Source organism: Piliocolobus tephrosceles, chromosome 2 (genome assembly GCF_002776525.5).
Source record: "Piliocolobus tephrosceles isolate RC106 chromosome 2, ASM277652v3, whole genome shotgun sequence".
NCBI lineage: Eukaryota > Metazoa > Chordata > Mammalia > Primates > Cercopithecidae > Piliocolobus > Piliocolobus tephrosceles.
Genome location: NC_045435.1, coordinates 184,272,134 through 184,298,265, shown reverse-complemented (window position 1 = coordinate 184,298,265; position 26,132 = coordinate 184,272,134). Strand labels below are relative to the sequence as shown.

The window sequence follows — 26,132 nt, the reverse complement described above, 5'->3', positions numbered from 1 at the left end:
TATCCATGACCTAAAGGTAACACCTAAAATTGTAGATTAGAATAAAACGTATGCAAAAGCATCATGACATTGAATTTCACAACAAATGTCTTAATATGACACAAAAGGCACAGATGACACAAGAGACAAACTGAATTTCATAAAAATTAAAAATCAAAGACAGTATCAATGGAGTAAAATGACAATCCTCAAAATGGGAGAAAGTATTATCAAATCATATCTCATAAGGGATTAATATTCAGAATATATAGAGAACTTACAAAACTCAAAAAGAAAAAAAGGTCCAATTCAAAAATGAATAAAGAACTTGAATAGACATTTTTCCAAAGAAGGTATATATACGAACGGCTAATACATACATGAATAGATATTCAAAATCAGTAATCAATAGAGAAATGCAAATCAACACTACAATGAGATATCACTCCGCACCCATTAGGATGGCTATTATCAAGACAAAAAATAGTGTCAGCAAGGACGTGGAGAAATTACAACTTGTGTGCTGTTCAGAGGAGCGTAAAGAGTACTGCTGCTGTGGAAAATGGTTGAATGTTCCTCGAGATATTAAAAATAGAACTACCATGTTATCTAGCAATTCACTTCTGGGTATATACTCAAAAGAACTGAAAGCAGGGTTTGAAAGAGTTATTTGTACACCCATATTCGTAGCAGCATTATTCCCACAGTAGGTGAAACGGGGAAAGAACCCAAATGTCTATTAACATGAATGGACAAGCAAAACATGACATATATATAGCATGACACATGCTACAACATGGATAAACTTTGAGGACATTATGTTAAGTAAAATAAGCCAGTTGCAAAGATAAGTATAATATGATTACAATTTTACTGTCAGCTTGTGAAGTTAAAATCGTAGAAACAGAGAGTATGAAGGCGGTTTCCAGGGGCTCGCTGACAGTGGAATGGGGGGTTATTGGGGAAGCAGTACAGAGGTTCAGTTTTGCAAGATGAAATGAGTTCTGAAGATGGATACTGGTGATAGTTGCAAAACAACATGAATGTACTTCATCATATTGCTACTGAACAGAACATTAAATGGTGAAGATAGTAAATTTTATATTATGTATATTTTACCATAATTTTACAAGCTGGGGAAAAAAAAAAAGAACATAGGAGGTTCAAGTCATCAAGAGTTTTGCCTGCCTGGAAGAGGTAGAAGAAGCTGTCAGAAAAAGAAGAGTTGTTGCAGAATCAGAAGAGGTGGTAAACCCATTCAAGAGCCATTTCCTTAGTACTGAAATGAGCTAGTTCACGTTGGGACTGTTGCTTAAATCCTCATTATAGACAGAAATGCAGTGGGTGTGAAGGGGAGGAGAGGGTCTCATTTCATGAATCTGTAACTCTTTGAAAATACTTCTATATAGTTGCCATGGCCCCAAACTGGTTTCTATCCCCACTGGGCAAGGAGAGAATTACTAAAGTGACACTGTTTGACTTTCAATGAGCTAAAAGGAAATGAAAACAATCCTCCAGACACATCTCTACGTATAAAATGGCTTGATATAAAATGATAATAAAAATGATGCAGTCTTCTGAATGTGCACAGTGAAATACTCTTCTGGTTGCTGTATTTTCTGTTCAATTGTTTGATCATCTCTTCGTGAAATACCTACCTCTAGCTGGCCAGACACTCTGTGAAGTTCTGACACTGGACCTTCACTCTGAAGTGTACATATTGTAGAAAGTGATGGCTTGAATCAGTAAATCTCTGTTCAGGGGATAGTTTCTCATTCTCTTTTCAATATACACCATACCATCAAATACACAATTTAAAAGTTACGCAATTATTCATTGCTCTAAATATGGGGATGACATAATTTCTAATGGAAAGAATTAAAGCTCAAGAATTATAAAAAAAATTAAAATTTCATTTTTAATATAAATCCTTTACTTGTTTAGAAATGCTATGAATGTCAAAAAGCCCAGAAGACAGGACATGTGGAATTATCATACTACCATACCACCTGTATGGCTAAAGACACTGAGATTCGACTCCGAGTTTGATCTGCCCCAAATCACATCTTGATGTGTCATCTACAGTTCAGAGAGGAAGTGGCTGTAGGATAGATTCACGCTCCTTTAATCCCCAAGAGAATGACAGAAACTATCAGGAAAGAAGGGAATTTATTCACTTTTTAAGCCTCTCATAAACCAAATTTTTATTTCAAAAAATAACAGAAAACTTATATTTCTTATAATGTGAATGCTCTCATTCTTGTATCAATCCTATATTCCTTTTAAAAACTATTTGCCACAGAAACTTTTTTCCCACTAGTTGGAGAAATTTTGCTTATTTCTATAGTAAGAAAGATTGACATTGACATCTTTACTAAATTTTATTGGTAAAATACATATAAAACTAACTAAAAATTATGAAAACATTTCCATTTAACAGGTCTGCACATAGTTTTCCTGTATTTTCCACCACAGCGCTTTCTTCCAATATGTAGAGATACATTTTTTGAAATCTGAAGACAAGATTACAATAGAGGATCTTGCAACAGAACTGGTGACAGCAAATAATGAAACTACTGGGAAAGGAAAGTGACAACTGCTATTTTGTTTCCCTCACTAAAAATGAATATAAAGGGAGAGGAACAATATAGTAGTGCTGGCCATGGGGTGAGAAATGGACTGGCACATCTCAAAAAGACAGAGAGCTTCATCCCTGCCTGGGACAGTTAATGCCATGGAAATCTGGGATGCTACTTAGCCTCAGAGCCCCAGAGCCTTCAATGATATAAGATGCAGAATCCTCCCTACCTTTCCCTTTGCAGAAGTTGTCTAAAGGTTCCAGCGAGATAAAGTATATGAAAGTCTTTTATTTAAAAAAGCAATGTCTGCTGGGCACAGTGGCTCACGCCTGAAATCCCAACACTTTAGGAGGCCGAGGTGGGCGGATCACGAGGTCAGGTGTTCGACACCAGCCTGGCCAACATGGTGAAACCCCCTCTCTACTAAAAAAAAATACAAAAATTAGCCAGGTGCGGTGGCATGTGCCCGTAACCCAGCTACTCAGGAGGCTGAGGCAGGAGAATGGTTTGAACCCTGGATATGGAGGCTACAGTGAGTGGAGATCATGCCACTGCACTCCAGCCTGGGCAAAAGAGCAAGAACCTGTCTCAAAAAAAAAAAAAAAAAATTCAATTTCGGAATTTGCAGGCTAGCAGGCCCTGTACAAGTCAAACTCATAAAAGCTAATGATAAAATAACGATAATAATAGCTTAACCCCTCAGGATTGGTATAGACACCCCATGCTATAATACATTTTAAGCTATATAGTAAGAGTACAAAAATGCTTGACTTTTGAATGGATCAAGCAAAATTAGCTATGAACAGAAAACCTTTCTAAAACATTAGAGTTTCAAAGTACTATATTCAGAAATAAAATATGAGTTAGTGCCCTAGGTTATTGGTGTTGGCATCCTCTACTCCCTTTAACTCCTTCTTTCAGAACAAGGTGTTTCTGTGTCCCTGCTGATTGGATTATATAAATTACAAAAGAACTGAAGGACGTGTTGGCCCACCAGGGCTTCCTTATCAAATCCATGGATAAGAGGTATATGATACAATCTACGAGGGGTTTGTCAGAAAATATGCCAGAGGCCAGGATGGAAGATGTGCTAATCTTCCACTAAAGAACTGCAAAGAAAACTACCTCGGAGGTTCCTGGTTACTAAACATCAACATATATTATTGATGACACTGGCTGCTTTTTAAAGATTTAAGAGGATCTACATTCTCTCATTTGTAAAAAGTCCCCGAAATGATTTTGTTATTGTCTATTTAAAAATAAGTCACAGGTTTCATGACAATTGTGAGATCTAAATAAGTTCCTTCAACTCTCGGATCCTCATTTTTATTTCATTAGCTAAATTATACTTGTGCTGTTATAATGTATTTTGCAAATTATAAATCACCATGAAATTACAAAGAAGTGATATTTTATTACCAAGGCATTGAATTTGAGAGCTGTAAGAGAGCTACATGATTATTTAATTCAATCATTCATTTTACAGACGAAGTTTGTGGGAGTATTTCTTCTGTAAATATACATATATTATATATTTATATTATAAATATTATATATTTATATTATATTATATATATTATATATTTATATTATATTATATATTTATATTGTATTATATATTATATATTTACATTGTATTATATATATTATATATATATAATCCTGAACCTTATAATAGCAATGGATGGGATCACGGGTGACCTCCGAGGAGGCATGGTGCAAATCCAATGTCAGTGACAACTGTGGCAAAACCCAGCACAGAGGCCCGCTAGCCCAAAATATCACAACAGTGAAAATGTTTACTAAGTCTTAGGACATGTCAATTACATAAAATATTCTTTATGTGCATTATGTCTTTGAAACCTCACAACAATCACCCATTTTACAGAGGATTCAAGTAGGCCACAGAAGGGTTAAGCAGTACACCACAGTCATGCGGCTAGTAAGCAGGAAGCTAGATGTGAACCCAGGAAGCCTGGAAGAGCACTTGCAGTGTTAACCATCAAATTATGCAGTCTCCGAAGCTTTCTTTGGCTTTAGATAATGCTATCGGAGAGCACGTTTTCTGTGATGAACTCCTGACGGGCAGCAAAGTGACCTTGAGATACATAGCAAAAGATACCAGGACCTGAGCAGACTTCAAACTGCCACAACAAAAAGGGTGAGGGGGTGGGGCAAGCCTCTTTAGAATGGATGTTAGGGGTATATAATGAAAGTCAGTGAAATGAATTAATGAGTTTATGCTTTCTAATAAAAAGGACTCTGCCACAGTTTCCAGCGCTGCTGGTGACAGCGTGTCATTGAGAAGCAAAGTCACCGATGAAAACACAATGAGGGAGGAAATCGAAGGGGTGTGAGAGTTCAACTAGAGACCAATACACACAAGGGCTGGCCACAGCCCCTGCAGCCCTCAGCTGGCATACATGTATGGCATGTAAGGGAGGGGCTTTGCTACCTGCCTATGGATCCCCAAACCATGAGCCTTGAGGACCCAGATTAACCTTGCTGGTCTGCTCTTGACCCGTGCATCTAAGGGCAAGTCTTCTGCTGGCCTGCATCCCCTAATTACACATATGGATGAAGACTGAACCCTACAACCACCCTGCATTTAAAAAACTATATATTCCCAATTTAGATAAAAGATAAACGTTTAAGTGCAAGCTAGCTACCCTGAACAAGATATCCAGAGCCACTCCTCCCAAATATTCTCCCCAAATTCAGTTTTATAGAGCATTTATAAGTCAAAAGCAGACTATCACCACAAAAATTAAGAATATAAAAGGGAAGTAAGCAACAGAAATCCCTCCATGTAGTAGAACTATTGGAAACAGAAAACTAATATGAAGAATACAGAAGAAATCCAATTCCATATAGTAGGAGTTCATAAAGAAGAAAAAGGTGAAGGAAAGATTAAAATATATTTACAATATATTATAAGGAAATCGTGACTGGGAGCAGTGGCTCACACCTGTAAACCCAGCGCACTGAGAGGCATCAAGGCAGGAGAAATGCTTGAGGCCAGGAGTTCAAGACTAGCCTGGCTAAAATAGCAAGACCCTCTCTCTACAAAAAAAAAAAAAAAATTAAATTAGTTGGGCATGGTGGTACACACCTTTAGTCCCAGCTACTTCGGAGGTGGAGGCAGGAGGATCACCTAAGCTCAGGAGTTCAAGAAAGAAAGAAAACAAAAAAAAGAAAAAGAAAATAAAGGAAAGAAGAAAATCCCGTTTAGATAAAGAAAACCTTGAATTGAGTAGAAATAGCAGAATAGGTAAAAAGCGAGCTGTGTCTAGACACATTTTAGTGAAATTGCTGAATCCCACAAATAAAGGCTATAGACCAAACAAGAAAAACTTACTAAACTGGAAAAAGAATCAGACTGGCATCAGATTTCTCATCTGCTGCACTGAATACTAAATGATACTAAATGATAGTGTGGAAATCCTGGTACAATACTGAAGTAAAGCAAATTTGACCCAAGAATTCTACTTACAGCCAAGCTTGTACTCCAATATGAAGGCAATAATAACTTATTTTTAGATATACAAAGACTCAGGAAATATATCAGGCACGTAGCCTTCCCATAAAAATTACTTGATGAAGTACAACAGCAGAAAAAAATAGCAAAAAAGAAAAGAATCAAGATGATGAATACCAGAAAAAAAATAGTAAATAGAAAATAGCACAACAAACAGGTAAAAGTTAGTTTATTACTAATGTGGTTACAAAATTTAATGCAAGAAACAATTCTCAAAAGAGATTTGCTATAAAGTTAAAAATGTTACAACATATTCTCCAAATTATTTTAATAAAACTTGGGATGGAGCAGGGAGTAAAAGAATGTTCAAGCATCATTTGGTGTGTTTATTGGGAGCAGGATGTATAAGCAGATCATAATTTTTCCCTCATAGAGAAATAAATTTGAAAATACCTAATCTACATCATTTGATTTGTTTACATTACTTTTTGTTTGTTTGTTTGAGACGGAGTTTCACTTTTTCACCCAGGCTGGAGTGCAATGGTGCAATCTTGGCTCACTGCAGCCTCCGCCTCCTGGGCTCAAGCAATTCTCCTGCATCAGCCTCCGGCGTAGCTGGGATTACAGGCACACACGACCACACAGAGCAAATTTTTGTATTTTTAGTAACAACGGAGTTTCATCATGTTGGCCAGGCTGGTCTCGAACTCCTTGACCTCAGGTGATCCACCTGTCTCAGCCTCCCAGGTATGCGCCACCAGTCCCAGCTGGCATTACTTTTTTATAAGCAGAAAAAGACACACTACTTTTTTGTAAGTTAAAATAAAAAAAACAGTAAGTACATTTCACCTTTGAAGAAACCACTAAGACTCTTGATGGGAGAGACAAATTGGGATAAAACTTTCACTGACTCAAAAAGAACCAACTGTAGTTTCACTTAACTTTGAGCAAAGGAAATTTTCTGTAATATGCAAGCATAGTAAATCACTCCCTATACAGAAACTCAGGAGCTAAAGCAAAGCTAACCTCATTGGTTTTCTCTACATTCAATAGAACTAACCACCATCAATTTGCCTATAAGACTTTTTTTTCGGTACAGAAGTTAACCAATCTTTCACTGCAGAGAGTATAAATGTGCCACAAATTATTTCATGGTAATGGTGGCAGTGGTAATCAGGTTGATATGGGTGAGTAGGTAGGTGTGTGTATATGTACACATTCTCCACTATCAATCCCAGGGGAAAGGTTTACCTCTTTAAATAAGTTCTTAAAAAGTAAAGAAGAGAAACTATGATATTCCATGAAAAGGTTCCTAATGCTAAATGAAATATTGGAACACTCCCCTGGACTCTACGTCAGCTACTGTCAAAGGGGTTTTTACAAGTCCAGACAACAGCAATGTCCATCTTCTTATCTGAATAACCAAACGGATGATGCTGCAGAGCCAAAAGCAACCAGGAAAACTGTGACATTTGCTTCTAGAAAGTCATACTGACCAGAGCCAGTGACATGCCTAAGAGCCTACCCAGGCTTAATAAACACTCAATGACCTACATATGTGGACCATAAAAGTAGGAGGTAATTGCAAAGCAAGCTGCTCCTGCTACTTCTGCTGCTGCTGCTGCTGCAGCTACTGTTGCTGTCAGGGTCACAAACAAGCTACAAATCAACTGGGGCCTGCTGGCCCAAGAGGAACTAGGCAAAGGGCCAGGAAGAAATAAGCATCTCAATTATCTCTTTGGTATGTGTTCATGGATCAAGATATCCTTGTATTCTCACCCTACAGAAAACAAGCATTTTAGGATACATTAAAGCTTTTGCTGACCATGTTGTTTTTGCCCTGGCAACATTGCCCACTACCTCTACTCTTAACCTCCATAGCCGGGATGTCTTTTCATACCCAGCCTCCTCCTCCTTTATCACACTAACTGGAAGCAGAAAGAAAGACTTTTATGATAAGGTGGTCCAACCCATGTAAAGCCAGATCAGCTGCCTATTTCTGTGAGTTCATGAATGAACGTGGCCCTACTGTGGATTTTAGTTCTTTATGTCTAAAAGTAAAATCCTGTTTTTCTATACCTGAGATCATGATAGCCCTAATGGAATCACAAGACAAAAATTCCAGTGCCGGCCGGGTGCGGTGGCTCACGCCTGTAATCCCAGTATTTGGGAGGCCGAGGCGGGCGGATCACAAGGTCAGGAGATCCAGACCATCCTGGCTAACACAGTGAAACTCCATCTCTACTAAAAATACAAAAAAAAAAAAAAATACAAAAAATTAGCCAGGCGTGGTGGCGGGCGCCTGTACTCAGGAGGCTGAGGCAGGCGAATGGGGTGAACCCAGGATGCAGAGCTTGCAGTGAGCCAAGATTGTGCCACTGCACTCCAGCCTGGGCGACAGAGCAAGACTCCGTCTCAAAAACAATAAAAAATTCCAGTGCCAGTTTTGCTAACACTTGAATTGATTTTCAAATTATCTTTGTTAAACTAAACAAGTAAAATTAGTAAGTAGGAAAATGAGGCCAGGCATGGTGGCTCACACCTGTAATCCCAGCAATTCTCAGCCTGCCTCAGCCCCCCAAGTAGCTGGGACTACAGGCACCTGCTACCACGCCTGGCTAATTTTTTGTAATTTTGTTTGTTTGTTTGTTTGTATTTTTAGTAGAGATGGAGTTTCACTGTGTTAGCCAAGATGGTCTGGATCTCCTGACCTTATGATCCGCCCATCTCGGCCTCCCAAATACTGGGATTACAGGTGGGCAGATCACCTGAGGTCAGGAGTTCAAGACCAGACTGACCTATGTGGTGAAACCCCATCTCTACTAAAAATACAAAAACTAGCCGAGCATGGTGGGGCATGCTTGTACAGTCCCAGCTACATGGGAGGCTGAGACAGGAGAATCGCTTGAACACAGGAGGCAGAGGCTGGGCAACAGAGCAAGACTCTGTCTCAAAAAAAAAAAAAAAAGATTATAAGCCACTATTCATCATACACATCTATGAGCTTTGAATTGTTTTCATAAGAATAGATGCTCAAGAGCTTTTGGAGGCTGACTTTAAAATAAACAATTTCAGAGATTTCTCTTATTTTCTTTTCCACTAATTCTGGGCTTAGCTCATGTTACTCTGTGCTTACTCACTCCTTTGAAAAGTAACATCTCTCAGTAGCTTTAGTCATCAACTCCTTGAGACATACAGTACCTGTCTCTCACCCGGCCTGACCATTCCTCTGAGTTTGCATCATTTTTTAAAAGGGGAAAGAAAATCAGTGTGAGGACATCATAAAGGGACACATTTCTACTCAATAACAAAGAGAAATTTTTAACATTTGAAGTAATCACCAATGGACAAAACCCCTCTGTTTTCTAATGTGGAGGGACGGGAGTTACATTAGCAATCCTGGCCATTTTGCAGGACCGACCAGAAAAGGAGAGATGAAAACCAGAGGTATGCAAATACTGAATAGTCGGCAAATAAAAGCAAGCCAAAGGACTGGGAAACAAACAGAGAAGCAGAATTAGAAGTTGTCAACTGGAAGTCACCAAGAAAAGACGAACAAAGATATCATAAAAAGAGGAAGTTAAATATTGAACCCCTGAATTCAAAGCCATCAGATGTCAGCAGGTAAGTTCCCACGGATCTGAAGGAAGTCTACCAGACAATTCAGAAATGTTTGCATTGGGTTTCCTGCAAGTGCAACATGTTTTGCCTTAATTTATATTAACAGTATAACTTGGCATCCAACAACAGGTCTGGGGATATCACCCTTGTATTTAAAATAATAACAAGCCCCTACAGTAAATTGTCAGTGGTTTCAGAACAAAGAGTAGGTTTCACAGCTAGAAACACAAGGCCTATCACACTTACTTTGAGCTCTCCTTCCTCTGTGTTTTAATTCTTTTATTTTATTGCCGAACAATCCACTCCCCTATCTGAAAATTAAGGTCCGACTCAGCCATCAAAGTTCAGTTCAATTTAAATTGTTTCTATGAATCCTTCTTGCCTATTTCCAATCACAGTTAATTTACTTCCCTCACTCTCCACCACTAACTTAGGACTTAGATTATGCTTCTGATCAACATATGATGACTAAAGCATAATTTACCATAAAACGACTTAAATGACTGTATATGCATCTTCTGAATGTGATTCTGAGTACTGTATCTGATCTATCTCCTTATCCTGTAGCACTGCCTTACCTATCATAGTTACCCATAAACATTTTGTTATCTAGGAAAAAGTACAAGATTCAAACAACAGAAAGGGACTTGAATGTATCCACTCTAATTCCCTTGCAAGCCTGAAATTCTGAGACATGTACCTTCTTTGTAATCACCCTAAGGAATGTTATATAATACCTGCCTATGGGTTGACTGAAAAGAGGAAGAAATTACCAACTATGAGGTCAGAGGAGAATAAAACCAGCTGGCCGGACTTGGTGGCTCATGCCTGTAATCCCAGCACTTTGGGAGGCCAAGGCAGGTGGATCACAAGGTCAGGAGTTTGAGACCAACCTGGCCAATATGGTGAAATCCCATCTCTACTGAAAATACAAAAAAATTAGCCAGGTGTGGTGGCAGGTGCCTGGAGTCCCAGCTACTCGGGAGGCTGAGGCAGGAGAATCACTTGAACCTGGGTGGTGGAGGTTGCAGTGAGCCGAGATCAGGCCACTGCACAGCAGCCTGGGTGACAGAGCGAGACTCTGTCTCTAAATCAATCAATCAATCAATCAATCTAACTAACTGACCGTCCCAAGGCTGAGACTCAGAGCATAAAACCTACAGTGCCAAGTTCTAACGCTATAATCACTAGCATATATGTCTACTTACAAGAAGTATTCAATTTACACTGAATGTATGAAGAACAGATGAATTAATGAAGTGATTGCTAAAGTGTCACTACAAACATCACAGGCGTGGAGGTCACGCTGATCTTGACAGAAAAGCAAACCAAATCCCTCACCTGTTTTTCAAGTTTCATCTTTCCACATGAAAATGAGAATTGTTAAATCAATAATCCTTAAGTCTAAATATTGATTTGCCTTTTTTGAAGAAATAAAAGCTTATAGCATATATCAAAAATTCAGACAGCCAAGCAAAATTCTGGCATCACCTGGTCCTTCCAAATAAAAACATGTAACCCTCTGCAATGAATCTCAGATCCTTGCAGTCTGATAGAGGACTAAAGCAATACCAAGTTCATGGGCCATCTGGGACAGCAGGAAGAAGGTCAAGGTCAGGAGTCAAGATTTTTCAGATTCACTAAGAGCTCTGTCAGAGCAAGAGGATCCACACCTTCTTGGGTCTCAGTTTCCCCATTTCCAAAAAAAAAAAGGAAATTAATTTAGCAAGTACTTGAAAGGACTGTAACTAGATGCCTGGCGCCAGAGTTGGACTAAATGATCTCTAAGGTCCCTTTCTGCTCTCAAAATCTTACAACTCTTATAATCACTGTTAGTAGACACTCTTTTGGCTCTGACCTGAAAATCTGGCTGGAAACATAAACAGTCTTCTCCATAAAAACACACATTTACCAGCTATAATTTGGACTTGGCAACATGAGGTTGTACCATAGCTGAGAGGAAAATGTGCAAAATCTTCTCCAGTGATAATGCTAGTTTAGGCTATACCATGGCTCATATCCATAGGTGGTACACACCTGGGCCACAGCAGGGCCAAGGCACTATCACATCTATGTCACTTCTACACAAGAGGAGGGCATGTTCCTTTTCTTATCAGCAATCTTCCATAGGAAGCGTCTCAAAAATAACAGGCCTCTCCCGACCAGATTTGTCCTTTTCCATTTGGCAAACTGTATTTTATTTTTTGTCTTCCTCCCTTCTGTGTTACAGAGAACATAAGCCAACATGGCAACAAGGCGTTTTGTTTATTTCCTTTCTCTTCAAAAACAAAGCCATGGCTTGAGTACATCTAACAGCACAAGGTCCACCCGAAAAAAAACTTTTCATAAACTTTTGAAAGCGCCATGTTTGAATTTTTTAATGGAACCCACTGGAAAATCCTTACTATTCTTCTTATGTATTAATAGTGATTATCAATATGACATCAAAGTATTTGCATAGCCCTTTAGGTTTAATACTTTCAAATCCATCTGTATTTCATTTAATTGTAAGAGGTATATATATTTGTTTTGTTTTTAATGAAGACAAAACTGGGACTCAGCATGCCTTGCTCAAGATCACACAACTAGAATAAGCTATGTAACTAGTTTTCAATCACAAATCTTCTGTCACTACTTCACACAACATCGTGAGAACTAAAGATTTAAAATGCAACAAAATAGTTTCTATGAAAAACTAAGAGAGGAAACAGAGTCAGTGACTTTAAAAATTGTACATAGTAAACACTATGCAAAAAACCAACCTCAGCAAAATACGACCAAAGTTATATTAAAGGCAACGCTAAGGATTTCTTCATTTTATTAAAAAAATGACTAAAACTAAGAAAAATCACTCATATTGGTTTAATTTGCCAAGGGTTCTATCTGTTGCATAAAATAAATACAAACTTTACAGGAACCTTGTTCATCACTGGCATCTGATAGTTGATTTTATTAGTATACACCAAAACAAAATGCAAGAAATTCATGGCCTATATTAGGAATACACATATTTTTTAATAGCCTTAAAAGATCTAGACTCCAAACTGAACTGGAACCTACTGGTTACAACTACAACTTACTGATTTCAAATGACAGATAATGTTAAAACTTTTTCTACTTCTTAATATCTACTATATGAAAATACACTCACCAAGAAATCTCTATAGCTCATTCCCTCCTCTCCTTCTTCAAGTCCTCGTTTAAGTGTCTCTTTCTCAGTGGGACCATATTGATGATGCTTACCCTAGGTAAGCCCTGACCCCCTCCCTGTTTCCCCACTTATCCACTCTAATGTACTTTGTAATGTATACATCTTGTTTATTTCCACTAGTTCCACTAACTTTTACGTTCCCTGAGGACAGAATGGCGTCTGTCATTTTTGCTAGAACATTCCTAGTGCCTGAATAATGCCCACATAGGAACACAGAATATTTGTTGAGCGAATGAATCATTTCTTTCTTTGTCTCCTTCAACCTCAAATTTAGGAGAAAGAAAGGCAAATAATAGAACAAACCATTTAAGCAGTTGTTACCTCAGACTTTTTCTCTTTTACACTTCTTATTATAGGATATTTTAAACGTATACAAAAGTATACGTTTAAAAGACTGTATGCCTATATCAAAATATCTCATGTATGCCATAAATACATATACCTACTTGTACCTACACAAATTAAAAAGAAAAAAATACTGTAAAACAAATGATAAAATTAATGAGAAATAATTCAGTATATTGTATGTTCCACAAATGATATTAGGTATTTTTTAAAAGGTAGACTGAATAACAGAATAAACTTCGATGCACCCAACAGTTATCAAATCATAACCAACCCTATTTCACCCATGTTCTCACTCAGCAGTTTCTGACCCTTATTATTTGGAAAAAAATTACCAGACACCATTCCATTTTATCTACAAATATTTCCAATGTTTCTCTAAAAGACAAAGAAGACTCATTTTTTTCTTCAATAGATCTATATGAACATAGTTACACCTAAAACTATAACAATAATTCTATTACTTTGTTAGATTTTCTTCTTGACATAAAGCACTTCTTCAGCTGAAACGGTGGCAGCTTTCAGCAGTTACCTATGATCACAGTCTGAGAACCACTTCTAATGTCACATCTGATTCCAGCCCCGAGTTACTTCGCAATTACCACTCTCTGGAAACCAAGAGTTCTATATAATTGATATGTATAATGTGCACCCTTGAACTTACCCAGAAGAGAAAACCCTAAGGATATTTGATGTTGCTTTTGCTAGAAAAAATGTTGCTGACCACAAGGATCCACATTAACCAACTACAGCCTTAAAATGTCAGCCTTACTTATTTGGATGCAATATTTGTAGATAGAGAACACAGCAATAAAAAAGACATGGCTGTATGTCCTCCAAAATAACAAGGAAATGTTGCCTTCTCAAATGGTATTCCTAAAAAAAATGGCTTTGGGATCTGAAACAAAATTAGTAGGCAAAAGGAGTTTGAGGGCTTCGGAGGGTAAGCCAGCAGAACTCTGGGAAGCTTGAGTAGGGTATGTTGCATTAAAGTACCTTAGATCTTCGTAAGTTGTAAAGCTCTCAATAGGCCCCGGATAAATGTTTATCCAGCACAGAAACAATCATGAAATTCATGAGCTCCCTAGTATAGCTATAAACATGACTTCAACTTCAGCTCTTACCTGTACTTTGAAAGCCTCTTCATCAAGAGGTGGTGGAGGAGGAAAGTTTCCAGAGATAGATGGAAGGGCACTGGAATCATCTAGAGGCGGAGGTGGAGGTGGAAGAAAATCACCTACAGAAAAGAAGTACACACATGAAGTTAATAAGGATGCAATGTTATAGTACTCTTATGATATATTTGATGGCATTTTACTTCTTTATAATTGGCTTTGACACATAATTTTTTGTACTGCATAGGAATTATTCCCCATCTTAATTAGTAGCCTTAATTAGTAGTCTTAACTTTCAGAAGAAAGAGGATCAGATTTGATATTGAGAAATGGTATAAAAGCTAGTCTAGAGGGGTCAATATATTAAGTAAAGCAAAGAGTGAGCTTGGGTGGGGGACAGGGTTACCGAATTTTATACGCCTTGGTGCTTGCCCTCAATACATTTTCAATCAAATAGAGTAGGAAAAAAATTGTACACAACTAAAGATAATACAAGGTGCAATTTATGAAGATGCACGAATAACCTCTGGAAATTAAGATAAAGTGGAGGATCACGGAAGTCTCACTGGATCATATAATTTTCCTGAAACATGATGTAGAAAGCACGTCCATCCTTGGCAGAGAGACAGGAGAATATAGGCATGGAGATCAGAAAGTTCAGAGCATAGAGAATAAAAAGCAAGTCATGACATAGGAAAAACATGGGACACAGGAATGTAAAATAATGTCAGTGGGTTATAAAAAATATGTGATAAAATTAAGCTTTTTACATGTTGCACATCGAAAAAAGGGTTTGAATTTTATCATACATGCAGCAGAGATACACCAGGCTTTCTAAGAAAGAAACACTTGGTTACAATATGATTTACTAAAGACTAATTTAAAAGTCCATGCAGGACAGATTAGGAGAAAAGAATAAGAAACAACCAATTTAGAAATCCATACACAATCCAGGCAAGAAGTAATGAGACTTCGAGACACTGAGAAAAACCTAGCATCTCTCACCAATAAGAGTAGCACACTGCTGTTAGAGTTATTGAGGGAATGAATGTAATCTCTGTGATCTAAGTTATACACATATATCCAAGAGCTTTATGGTTCCTGATATGAAATCTTTTTAAACAGTCTGCAAAAAATGGTATTGGAGAAACAGAAACTTCTACCTTTTAACCTTTTCTTTATTTGTTATTTTCCTATTAAAAATAATGTTTTTGATGTGTTGGAGAAGAGATCTTTCCTATTTATGGATGAGTAGCTTTTCCTTGCATTTTAGTTGTGCAACACTTAGTGGGGTAGGGCAGCAGTCTCCATCATTAAATGAGTTGCTTTTGGATATTACCAAAACATCATAGTTTAGGCCCTCAGAAATAAAAGTATAAGAATGGAAGAGTGAGCACAGTAGAATGACTATGAGTAGGTTTCGTTGTTCTGATACACCTTTGAAATGGTTCAGTTGGCCTCTATTTGCCTTATAAATAACAGTCTTAGAATTGAAAGTATAGCTAAGCCAAGAACGGTCAGGTCTAGCCCCAAGCCAAATTCAGACTGCTAGCAATCAAAAGCACTATCTCTCGAGCACTCTGCTTACTAGACTCGTAGCATGCCAGGCAGTGTGCTAAGATTTTCATACACTGCCACCGAATCATACAACAACCCTCAGTGCTGATGGTCCTCAAACTTTTGAGTTCATCAATATCTCCGGAATGCCTTATTAAAATACAGATTTCTGGGTCCTAGATCCAGAGATTCTGATTCAGTAGGTCTGGGGAGAACTCCAATAATTTGCATTTCTAATAAGTCCCTGGGTGATTAACGCCTTTGGGTGAGAGCACACTTTAATAACCACTGCATGTTATTACTACTTCAGACCCACAGGATAAGAAACGTTCACTAACTTACATCGTAAAGAAAATGTTCTACTTCTCTTATTCTGTGGGTGCACAAATCTGGGGAAATAATTTGTCCATATCTTTATGATGATTATAAATCCCATAAACCTGTATTCGTTCCATTCAGTAGTTTTAAACATTGGTTAAATACCAGAATCACCAAGGAAACACATTTTAAAATGCTGACGTCTGAATTCCATCTCACAGCAATTCAATCAGAATCTTGGGGATAGAAGACAGGGAGTGAGGGGGTCAGGCACGAGGACACCTACAAAACCTAAGTGATTCAAACCGGCAGCCAGGATTGAGAAACTTTCATTCGGCCACAGACAGCATGAAAAAGTATTTCATACCTGTTAATTAAAATGAACTGTCAAGAAGTTCTTTACTGCCTTTAAAAGTCTTAATGTATGAAAAGAATGCTCACAATGAGATCTCAGGCAATGAGGCAAAAAAGGTTTAAGTTGCTGATTACCAACTCAAGTTCACAACCTAATTTCCAGGTTCAAATGTTCTATCTGAACTTACGCTGTATGAGTCCGTTCTCTCACTGTTATAAATAACTGCCTGAGAATGGGCAATTTATAAAGAGGTTTAATTAACTCACAGTTCTGCAGCCTTCACAGGAAGTAGAGCTAGAGGGCCTCAGGAAACTTACAATCACGGCAGAAGGTGAAGCGGAAGCCAGCACATCTTACATAGTGGCAGGAGAGAGAGAGCATGAAGGGGGAACTGCCATACACATTTAAACCATCAGATCTTGTGAGAACACACCCACTATCATGAGAACAGCATGGGGGAACCACCCCCATGATCCAATCCCCTCCCACCAGATCCCTCCCTTGACATGTGGGGATTACAATTCAAGATGAAATTTGGGTGGGGACACAGAGCTAAACCGTATCACTATGTCTTCTTCATACCCACTTCATAAAAGGATTCCTGGGCCCCCCTCTTATACTTCATCGGATTCTGTTACATCATGGGAAATTTTCAGAGCATCAGACAGTATCAGAACTGAGCAAAATCTTGGAGATCACACTATCAAACAGAGGCCCTGGGTGAGTGATGTGATTGGGTCTAAGACCACACTTTGAGAACCACAATATGTTATTCCTACTTTAGACCCACAAGACTGACAAGGTTCAATAAACTATGTCATAAAGAAGCTACATGAAAAGTCCAAAATGTCACCACAAATAAGTCTTAAAAAGTACAGCTGTCGGTCCCTTCCAAATATATCCTTCTTTACTCTGTTTCTCTAACAGAACTTAGACATAGTGAGGCACAGGTTGATGACAATCCTGGGCGGGTCAAAAAGAACAAAAAAGAAAAGTGGAATGTTTTTGTTTGTTTTAAGAAACAACTTGAAAAGATAGACTCTATATTCTAAGCATGAAAAGGCAGACGTTAAAAAGCCCTCACGATAAACACATAATTATCTGCTTTATTTAGATCAATTATTAAGTCAGACCAAAGTTTTCAGTTCTTTAAGCTTCACCATCAAAGGGTCCTTACTGCAGTCCTTAGAGAGGAGCTCACATTTTCAAAAGATGTAGAGGAACAGGCAAATGTCTCAAAAACAGATACAAATCTGATAAAAGGAGAGGAAATAGGTCCCTTGGAGAAAGGCATAAAGTAACTGGGATACTTTCAATGAAAAACTGCTAATAACTATCCTAAATCAGACAGAAAGTTTAAGAGAATTCTAACTTAAAGCTCATCATTTTAATAGACAAGTAAATAAAGGGAAATGCCTCTAAGTTGCTGTGAAAATAAGTTCAGCTTTAGAGAAAAGGCAGAATTCTCATGTCTAAGAAAAATGGGAAAATGAAAAGAACTGAATTTACGAGTAGAAGAAGGGGGAAGGAGGTCTTCTCCATTCTAATAGATTTCTGCAAACAATGAAAGAGCATGGGACTTTGATTCCTAGGTGGCGACCCTTCTGGAGAAAAGCCCCTGGATGAAATGAACTGCAGTACCTCCCAGCCAGCACAGGTAAGCTGTAGATCTTCATATGAGTGCATGCCCTATCCTCTCTGCCTTGCCTCCCAGATTCTGTGACCTACAGGGAAACGTGCAACTCACCTCCCAGACTGTGAGACATACAGGCAAGCTTTAAAACAAAACAAAACAAAACAAAAAAATGTCACCCAGCAATTGGCAGCGATATATTAAATCTAAAATGGAAATGTCCAGTTTTAGAAGCCGTAGAGTGGTCGTAGACACGTGCCTTCAGACCTGGTCCCTCCATACTCCTCCACTCGTCCCCCAAATCCTACCTACATACAAAATGTATTTATGCCTCAATTTTCACGTAAAATGGTTTATTCAAAGTTACACAGCTGGTGAAATACAGAGCATGAAATGGATTCTCACTCTCTTGGAGAGATGCTGAGAAGTATCTTGCTTGATTTGCTCCATGTGAACCCAAATCATTCAGCTAATATTCAAAAGGCTTTTGCTGTGTGCAAGAGGTAGCAGCAAGAAACAGTTAAACGAGGAGTTGGACAAATCAAGTATTCCATCTCTGATTCCCAAACACTACTTTCTGCCAATTTACTTCAGAAAACAGCCTGTCAGGCATATTGTTAACTCGAAAAGGGAGTGAGGAAAAACTCCAGAAGACCTAGCTATGCATATTTCTCAAGCTCTCCCTTTTAGCCCAGGGGTAAAAAGGATGCAGCAGTGAGAAGCAGGGATGCTTAGCTGGGACCGCCTGAACTTATTCCCCACTGTGGTTACCCTAACACTTGCGTCAGTCAGATACGACAGGCATCTCCCTAACGCGGAGCTTGCTCATCCCTTTATGACGCAAAGGCCCCCATCAGAGGGTGAAGATAACAAGAATTTACCTGCAAAGTAAGTAAATTACTAGTTATGGGTAATTGTGGTAGAAAAACACATGGCAACAATTCAATTCTGACTATCAACCAAGTTTGGATTCGTTTACTCTTGTATAAAAAGAAAACAAAGAAAGCATCACACTCTTCTTCATCTAAATACCCATATAAAACCCACACACACATCCAAGGATTTAGATAGCAGTCCTTTTTGTGCCTCATATATAGTTCTATCAGAGCATCCGTAATACTTGATTGTATTTGTGTGTTATGATCACTCCCTCCCGGTTAGAACTGAAGCTTCTCACAAGTAGAGTCCACTCATGATTTATCTTTATATGCCCATCTCTAGTCACAAGTCTGGGCCAGAACATCCTTAGTAACTGTAGGTCGAATGACTGAAAAATAAAAACCCACTCAATTCCTTAACTGGTGTTTTAATAAATGACCTGGTGTCTTTGACCTGTACGTCTCAAATGTCAATGTTCCAATCATCAGGGAATCCAGATCAAATGCAGAATCTGATTCAGGTCCACACTGGGGCTACAGATTCTGCATTTCCAACACGCTCTCAGGTGTTGCTGACATAGACCCATGGGCTGCACTGGCAGTGACATGGCTCTAGCTTCTGCTAGCTGGCAGCTACTGCTTCTCCCACTTTGTTGAGGGGATAATTTTTGGTTGCTGGAGGAAAATCTAACTATTTAGGTAAACATAAAACCATTAGATACTCCACAAGTTAATAACGTTCTAAATTATGAAGCCAAAAGAGACTGGGTTGGAATACACATACACACACACACACACACACACACACACACACACACACGGTGAACAATGAACATTTTTTTAATCATGGTTAGCAAAGCATAAGTTTTAACTAAAGACAGTTATTCATTTCCATTAATAGTAATTAGTGGCCAGGCACGTGGCTCACGCCTGTAACCCCTGCATTTTGGGATGTTAAGGTGAGCGGATCAGGAGGTCAGGAGTTCAAGACCAGCCTGGGCAACAGGGTGAAACCCAGTCTCTACTAAAAATACAAAAATTAGCAAGGTGTGATAGCAGGTGCCTGTAATCCCAGACACTCAGGAGGCTGAGGCAGAGAATTACTTGAACTGGGAGGCAGAGGTTGCAGTGAGCCAAGATGGAGCCACTGCACTCCAGCCTGGGCGACACAGCAAGACTCCATGTCAAAACAACAAGAAAACAAAAAACAAAACAAAACAAAAAACAAAAAACAAACAAACAAAAACAGTAACTAATACAGAAAAAAATATAAGTTTGAAGGGAAAATAGTACAAAATTTTAAGTTCAAAAACTTAAAACACAAACCCCAGCTCCACCGTTTACTCCAGGCAAGGCAATTCTATAGTCCCAGACCCAGTTTTCCTCATCTATGAAATGAGGATAACCATAGCTACTTCACAGTGTCAATCTGTGGATCAAAGCAGCTAAGATAGTAACTTTGAAACTTTTTGAACACAACCTTGAGTAAAAAAATATATTTTATATAATGTGGTAATATTGCTATCTAGATATGTACACATACATGTATACCAGAAAAAAAGGATTTCATGAAACCATAACTACTATATAAATAAAACACACATTGAAATGTTCTGTTATTAAAAAAAAAAAAATTGGTTGTGACCCATTAAATCGACTGTGACCCAGAAATAGGTCTCAATTTACGTTTTGAACATAAGTGAGCTAAATTACATGCAAGTGATTAGTACAATGTCTACATTATACATGACAATGCTTTCTTTTCCCCTTATGCACAAGAGGGCAACTGAATCTAAACTTGATCACTCAGAGGAGGAGACCAAGCTTCCTGAACAAGGTTCCTTAAAGAGAAAAAGTGAGAGGATAAAACAAATGTAGCAGCAATGATGATCTCCATAAGGCAATGGAATTATGCCGCAGCTATAATGTATACCCCACAGACTACAGGCAATTTATTATGAAGCTAAATAACTGAAGACTTCATTTACAATTTCAACTTCAACTCCATCTTCAATTTGCATCAAAATATGTGTGCCACCAAGAAAACTGCACCAGAAAGCACCTTGGGTGAAATGTTTTTAAATGAAGCATTCAAGGCCTAGGACAGCATATATGTTATCATTTGTTTAATAATGTATATACATATCTGTATGTATTACCACGAACTATCTTTTAAATGGAGTCTCAAACTATTGATAACAGCAAGTTGTCTCTATGAAGCTAAATTTTGCAACTAAGGAATGAAAAGTGGAAGGGAAATACTCTCCATTACACAAATTCTTAACCTGTCATTATTTTACCCATTTATAATTTTTAAATAACACATATGCACAAAACAGAAATTTTCAGTACCTGAAAATGTGTCATCTCCAAATGCTCAGCTGAGTAAGGTTTTAAAAACCACCAGGAAATGCATTACGGCAAAGGCCAAGAGAAAAATTGAGGATACATCCCATTTAATGCATCACTTCTCGGCCTTCTCAACCTATTTACACTGCACTGGTTGGATCTAACAATATGAAAGCAATTGTACTGATTTGCTCAACATGCTGTTTCCATTAGAGATGAAACCTTTTCCAGCTCTTTTCCTGTCCCACTCTGCCCTTCTCTCTGACATGGAAGGGGTTACTAATTTGACTGATCCAGCTCCTACTGTGAAAGTCTCAGTTTTAGAAAGCAATACCCAGGAAATCTCCTTCTTAAACTTCCTTCTTCAGACCTCTGAGCATCTGGCTCCCAGGACAGACCAGCTGGAAGGCTGTACTTCTTGACTCTAAAGAAAAGGATCAGAATGTCAAGCCAGGTCTTCAGGAGCTACAGCTCATTGAGTATGTTGACTTCCAAGATATAGCGGTGTGAGGAAGATATGGGATAAAAATTCTGCTTGTTCCTAGAGCCAAAGCCTCTGAGCTATCTCAGTGGGATCACAGACCTCTGTCCCAGAGGGAGAGCAAGCACTTATGAAGCTATTAATAAAGCAGCATCTGGACTCTCATTTTGCCACCATTTCTACAGTGAGAAACTCCTTTAAGGACTCTCTGGGAGACGTGATAATTATCAGGGCAAGGCTTGGCCATTCCATGTTCTCTGTCCTCATTGCCATCAAAATAGCACAATATATCTCCCTTCAATGACACCTCTTCCTCTGTAAATAAGATATGTGACCTTGACCGAGCAACATTAATTTTTTAGTTATCAAGCTAGGTATCCTTAAACTTCAGGTTCCTTTTATACATTAGAAAAATTAACTTTTCTATTTTTCTTCTATTTGTATTTTCTGCTATTTAACTAGAAAACAAATTATTAATTCTGATAATACTCAATTTGCTAACAAATTAATTTAAAAGGCAGGACTAAGATTAAAATTATAGATGAAACACAGAATTGATAATAGTATAGGGAAACCAGCATTCTCATATGCTACTGCTACTAAACTTTTCTCAAGAAAATTTGGCAAGAGGAATCAAAAGCCTTAAAGATATTTATAAACTTTAATTCAACAATATCACTTTTAATAAATTATCCTACCAAAGAAGTAACTTAACATGTAGAGGAGCATGTTAAGGAAACTTCATCACAAAGCAATGTAATGCAAAAACTCAGAATGTTCATTACCATGGTACTGGTTGAAAAATAAATTGCAATCATACACTGGGAAAATGTGTGGTCACCAAAATGATGATGTTGATCTACATCTTATATCTATTTATTCATCGAGTGCCATCTGTATATCATACATTATTCTAGATCCCAGGTAAAAACAAACAAACAGATAGAACAAACAAAGTGTGCTCCTCCACGAATCCTCATGGAACTTATACTCTAACAGAAGAAGAATGCTTAAAAACTAAATAAAACATACTGAATATCAAATGGTGAGAAGGGCTATAATGAAATATAGGGCAAGGAAGAGGGTTGGGACTGCTAGGGTGGTGGTGGGTGTTGCAATTTTAAAGAAAAAAAAATGAAAATGGCCTCACCAAGGTGATATGTGGGGAAAGACTTAAATCTAGCAAGGAAGTAAGTATTGACATGCCTGGGGGAAGAACATAAAACATTGCTTTTCATATCTTTTTTTAAATTTATATATATATTTTTGAGACGGAGTCTTGCTCTGTTGCCCAGACTGGAGTGTAGTGGCATGATCTTGGCTCACTGCAAGCTCTGCCTCCTGGGTTCACGCTGTTTACCTGCCTCAGCCTCCCAAGTAGCTGGGACTACAGGCGCCTGCCACCATGCCCGGCTAATTTTTTGTATTTTTAGTAGAGATGGGGTTTCACCGTGTTAGCCAGGATAGTCTCAATCTCTCGACCTTGTGAGCCACCCGCCTCAGCATCCCAAAGTGCTGGGATTACAGGCGTGAGCCACCACGCCCAGCCTGTTTTTCATATCTTATCATGTAAGAAACAAGGGAGGTTACTGAATTGTGCTTATAATATAGTCCCAATTTTATACAGGCCGGTATGTTAACAGGGGTTGTCTATAGCTCATGAGATCCTAAGCATTGTTTTTGATTTTTTACCCTTTTGGCTTAATTATTATACAATAAGTGAATTACAGGCATGCTTTTTTTTAAAAAAACCAAAAATAAGATACTTTAAAATGAATCGCAGAATCTACTCAAACCCAGTGTTTAATTTTAATGCATCAGTATGTGTACTCAAGCCAAAATTTAATGTCCCTGTCATCTTTCTAAATAACTTAGCTTGAAATGCTCTTTGAGATTCTCAAATTAAAAAGCAAGAAGAATTATCTTTAAAGTAGATGACGTCTCCCTGATTTTAAATTGGACAGTTTCACTCCATATTTAGCTAATATAGAATATATCTGAGACTCTAAGAGTCCTCTTTTATAATCACAAATAAGTACCCTGTACGAACGTGAGACACCTCAGTGTATTACATGAGATACAAACATACTATAATTCTCTATCATGCAGTGGTTGGATAACGAATTCAGTTTCTCAGTAGAAAACATTAAATGGATTTCAAAGAGTATGAAATTAAGATGACAGTTTAGTTCTGCAAATTGACTAGCACCAAATAGCACTTCTGAATCCACCGAGTATCATTTGTTTTACAAAAACATAGTAATTGTTATCCAAACAACAAACCACACCATATATTTTTGACTTCCAAAGATGAGCATCCAAAACAAATAGGGCAATGAGTTGAGCTTAATGCATCAATCTTCTATCAGCTAGTGAGATATCTTTAGCTCCAAGGCGAAAAAGTAAAATTACCTCAATTTAAAAATGAAACAAAAATCTAAAAATTCGTGTGATGGACAGAAAATGAGGCAACATCCCAGGAAAACAACAACAAAAAGTCTTAATTTACCAGTAAAAACAAAGAAGCTTGCAAACAAATATCAGAGTGCTGACAGAATAGTCCAAAAACATCATTACCCCTTAGGATTGGGACATTATCCTGTGGTGGTCATTGAGGCCAGAAGCTTACCACCCCTCCAAAGACAAGGATGGTGCCTGAGGGAGCGTGGTTTCATAAGGAAAACACTTTAAATAGGGCATTTAATTTATTTCACCACTGCTGTCTTTGGCTATAGAGGGAACCATCCTCACCCTCAGTGACAATGCAGTCTTCCTTCCTGCTGCAGCTCTATTAAAGCCAATATTCTGCTCTTTGTTAGCTTAATTGGATAACTATTGGTTTCCCCTACAGAGTAACAGCTCCCTGAGGGCAGACTCTTTGTTGTACTAATCTCTACATAAAGCATACAGAACACATATGAGATACTCAGTAAATAGTAATAATATTATTGCTATAAATTATTATTGGTACAAAACTACATATATTAAATTGAATAGAACTCTGATAGAATGAGCACACGAACTTTTCCCATGGTCAACTTTGCCACTTTTAAATACTGACATAAGGTCAACAATATACTACTATACTATAGGTCCTTCATGATACCAATAGCTAGACAGTTAATAACCTGTCTCAAAGAGGCCATCTAGTTAGGTTATTTGTTTGTTTCCACATTATCTTACTGAGGGTATGTCTTCAAAGTATAGGAACAGAGTCCTCATCCTTAAGTCACCACCTGGTTATGGAGGCACCCTAGCCTCCAGAAATATTGCAACCGTCGGTACTCTTGATCTTCTCCAATAAAAGATCTGTTGATAAGCCTTACACAGTATCTATCTATCTATCTATCTATCTATCATCTATCTATCTATCTATCTATCTATCTATCTATCTATCTATCTATCTCCCTTAGAGTATATAGAGATGTTTACATTTTCTTTTTAATCCCATAAAAGAGAGATAGAGATGAAGAAAGAGCAGAAAAATGGGGGAAGGGGAAGGATACATGTCATAGACAGAATTTCAAAATGCTTATGCTTGAGGTGTTGAAACTCATCTGACTTTTAACCAGGGGTGTGTGTATTGGAGTCTCCTGGGGCAGTTTCTCCTAAGACATACACCCAGACTTCACTCTAGAATTCTTAATTCAGAATCTATGGGGTCAGGACCCAGAAAAGGACCTTGCAAAGCTCCTTCAATGATTCTGGTGTATAGCGCTGGTTAAGAATCATTGATCTTCTGGAAAAACAGATTGAACAACTCTCTGAAATTAAAGATGACTAAGGTGACAAGGCAATAAAATGCAATATGTGACTCTGGATATAATTCTAGACCAGAAAAGAGACATCACTAGGACAATCAATGAAATCTAAATAAGGTTTATGTATTAGAAGGAAGTATTATGTCAGTGTTTACCTGGTTTGGGTAACTCTACCATGGTTATGTAAGATGTCAATACTTGGGAAAACTGGGTCCTGACTAAATGAGAATCCTTTATACTATTTTCAACCTTTCTGCAGGGTCTCGAATTATTTCAGAATGAAAAGTCAAAATATATGTTTTAAATTTTAAGGAAAAAGTAAGTCATTGAACTAGTCCAATAACTTTTTTTAATAGATGAATAAATTTTCCACCAGTGTGGTAGAAAAACAGTCAAAAGAGTATAGAACCACACGAAGCCACCCACTGTGACCCCAAATATCCTAACTTCTAGCGAAGGACACATTTACCAC

General features: G+C 37.9%; 1 protein-coding gene across 3 annotated transcripts in view; it reads right to left on the bottom strand.

Annotated features, from left to right (window-relative positions):
* Positions 1-26,132, bottom strand: part of LPP (LIM domain containing preferred translocation partner in lipoma) — a 751,777-nt gene that overhangs the window by 412,260 nt on the left and 313,385 nt on the right. For all 3 annotated transcript variants that reach the window (XM_026455659.2, XM_026455658.2, XM_026455660.1), the window contains one exon: positions 14,338-14,450. In XM_026455659.2, coding sequence (XP_026311444.1) covers positions 14,338-14,450 — 113 coding nt within the window. The remainder of the gene's footprint in view (positions 1-14,337; positions 14,451-26,132) is intronic.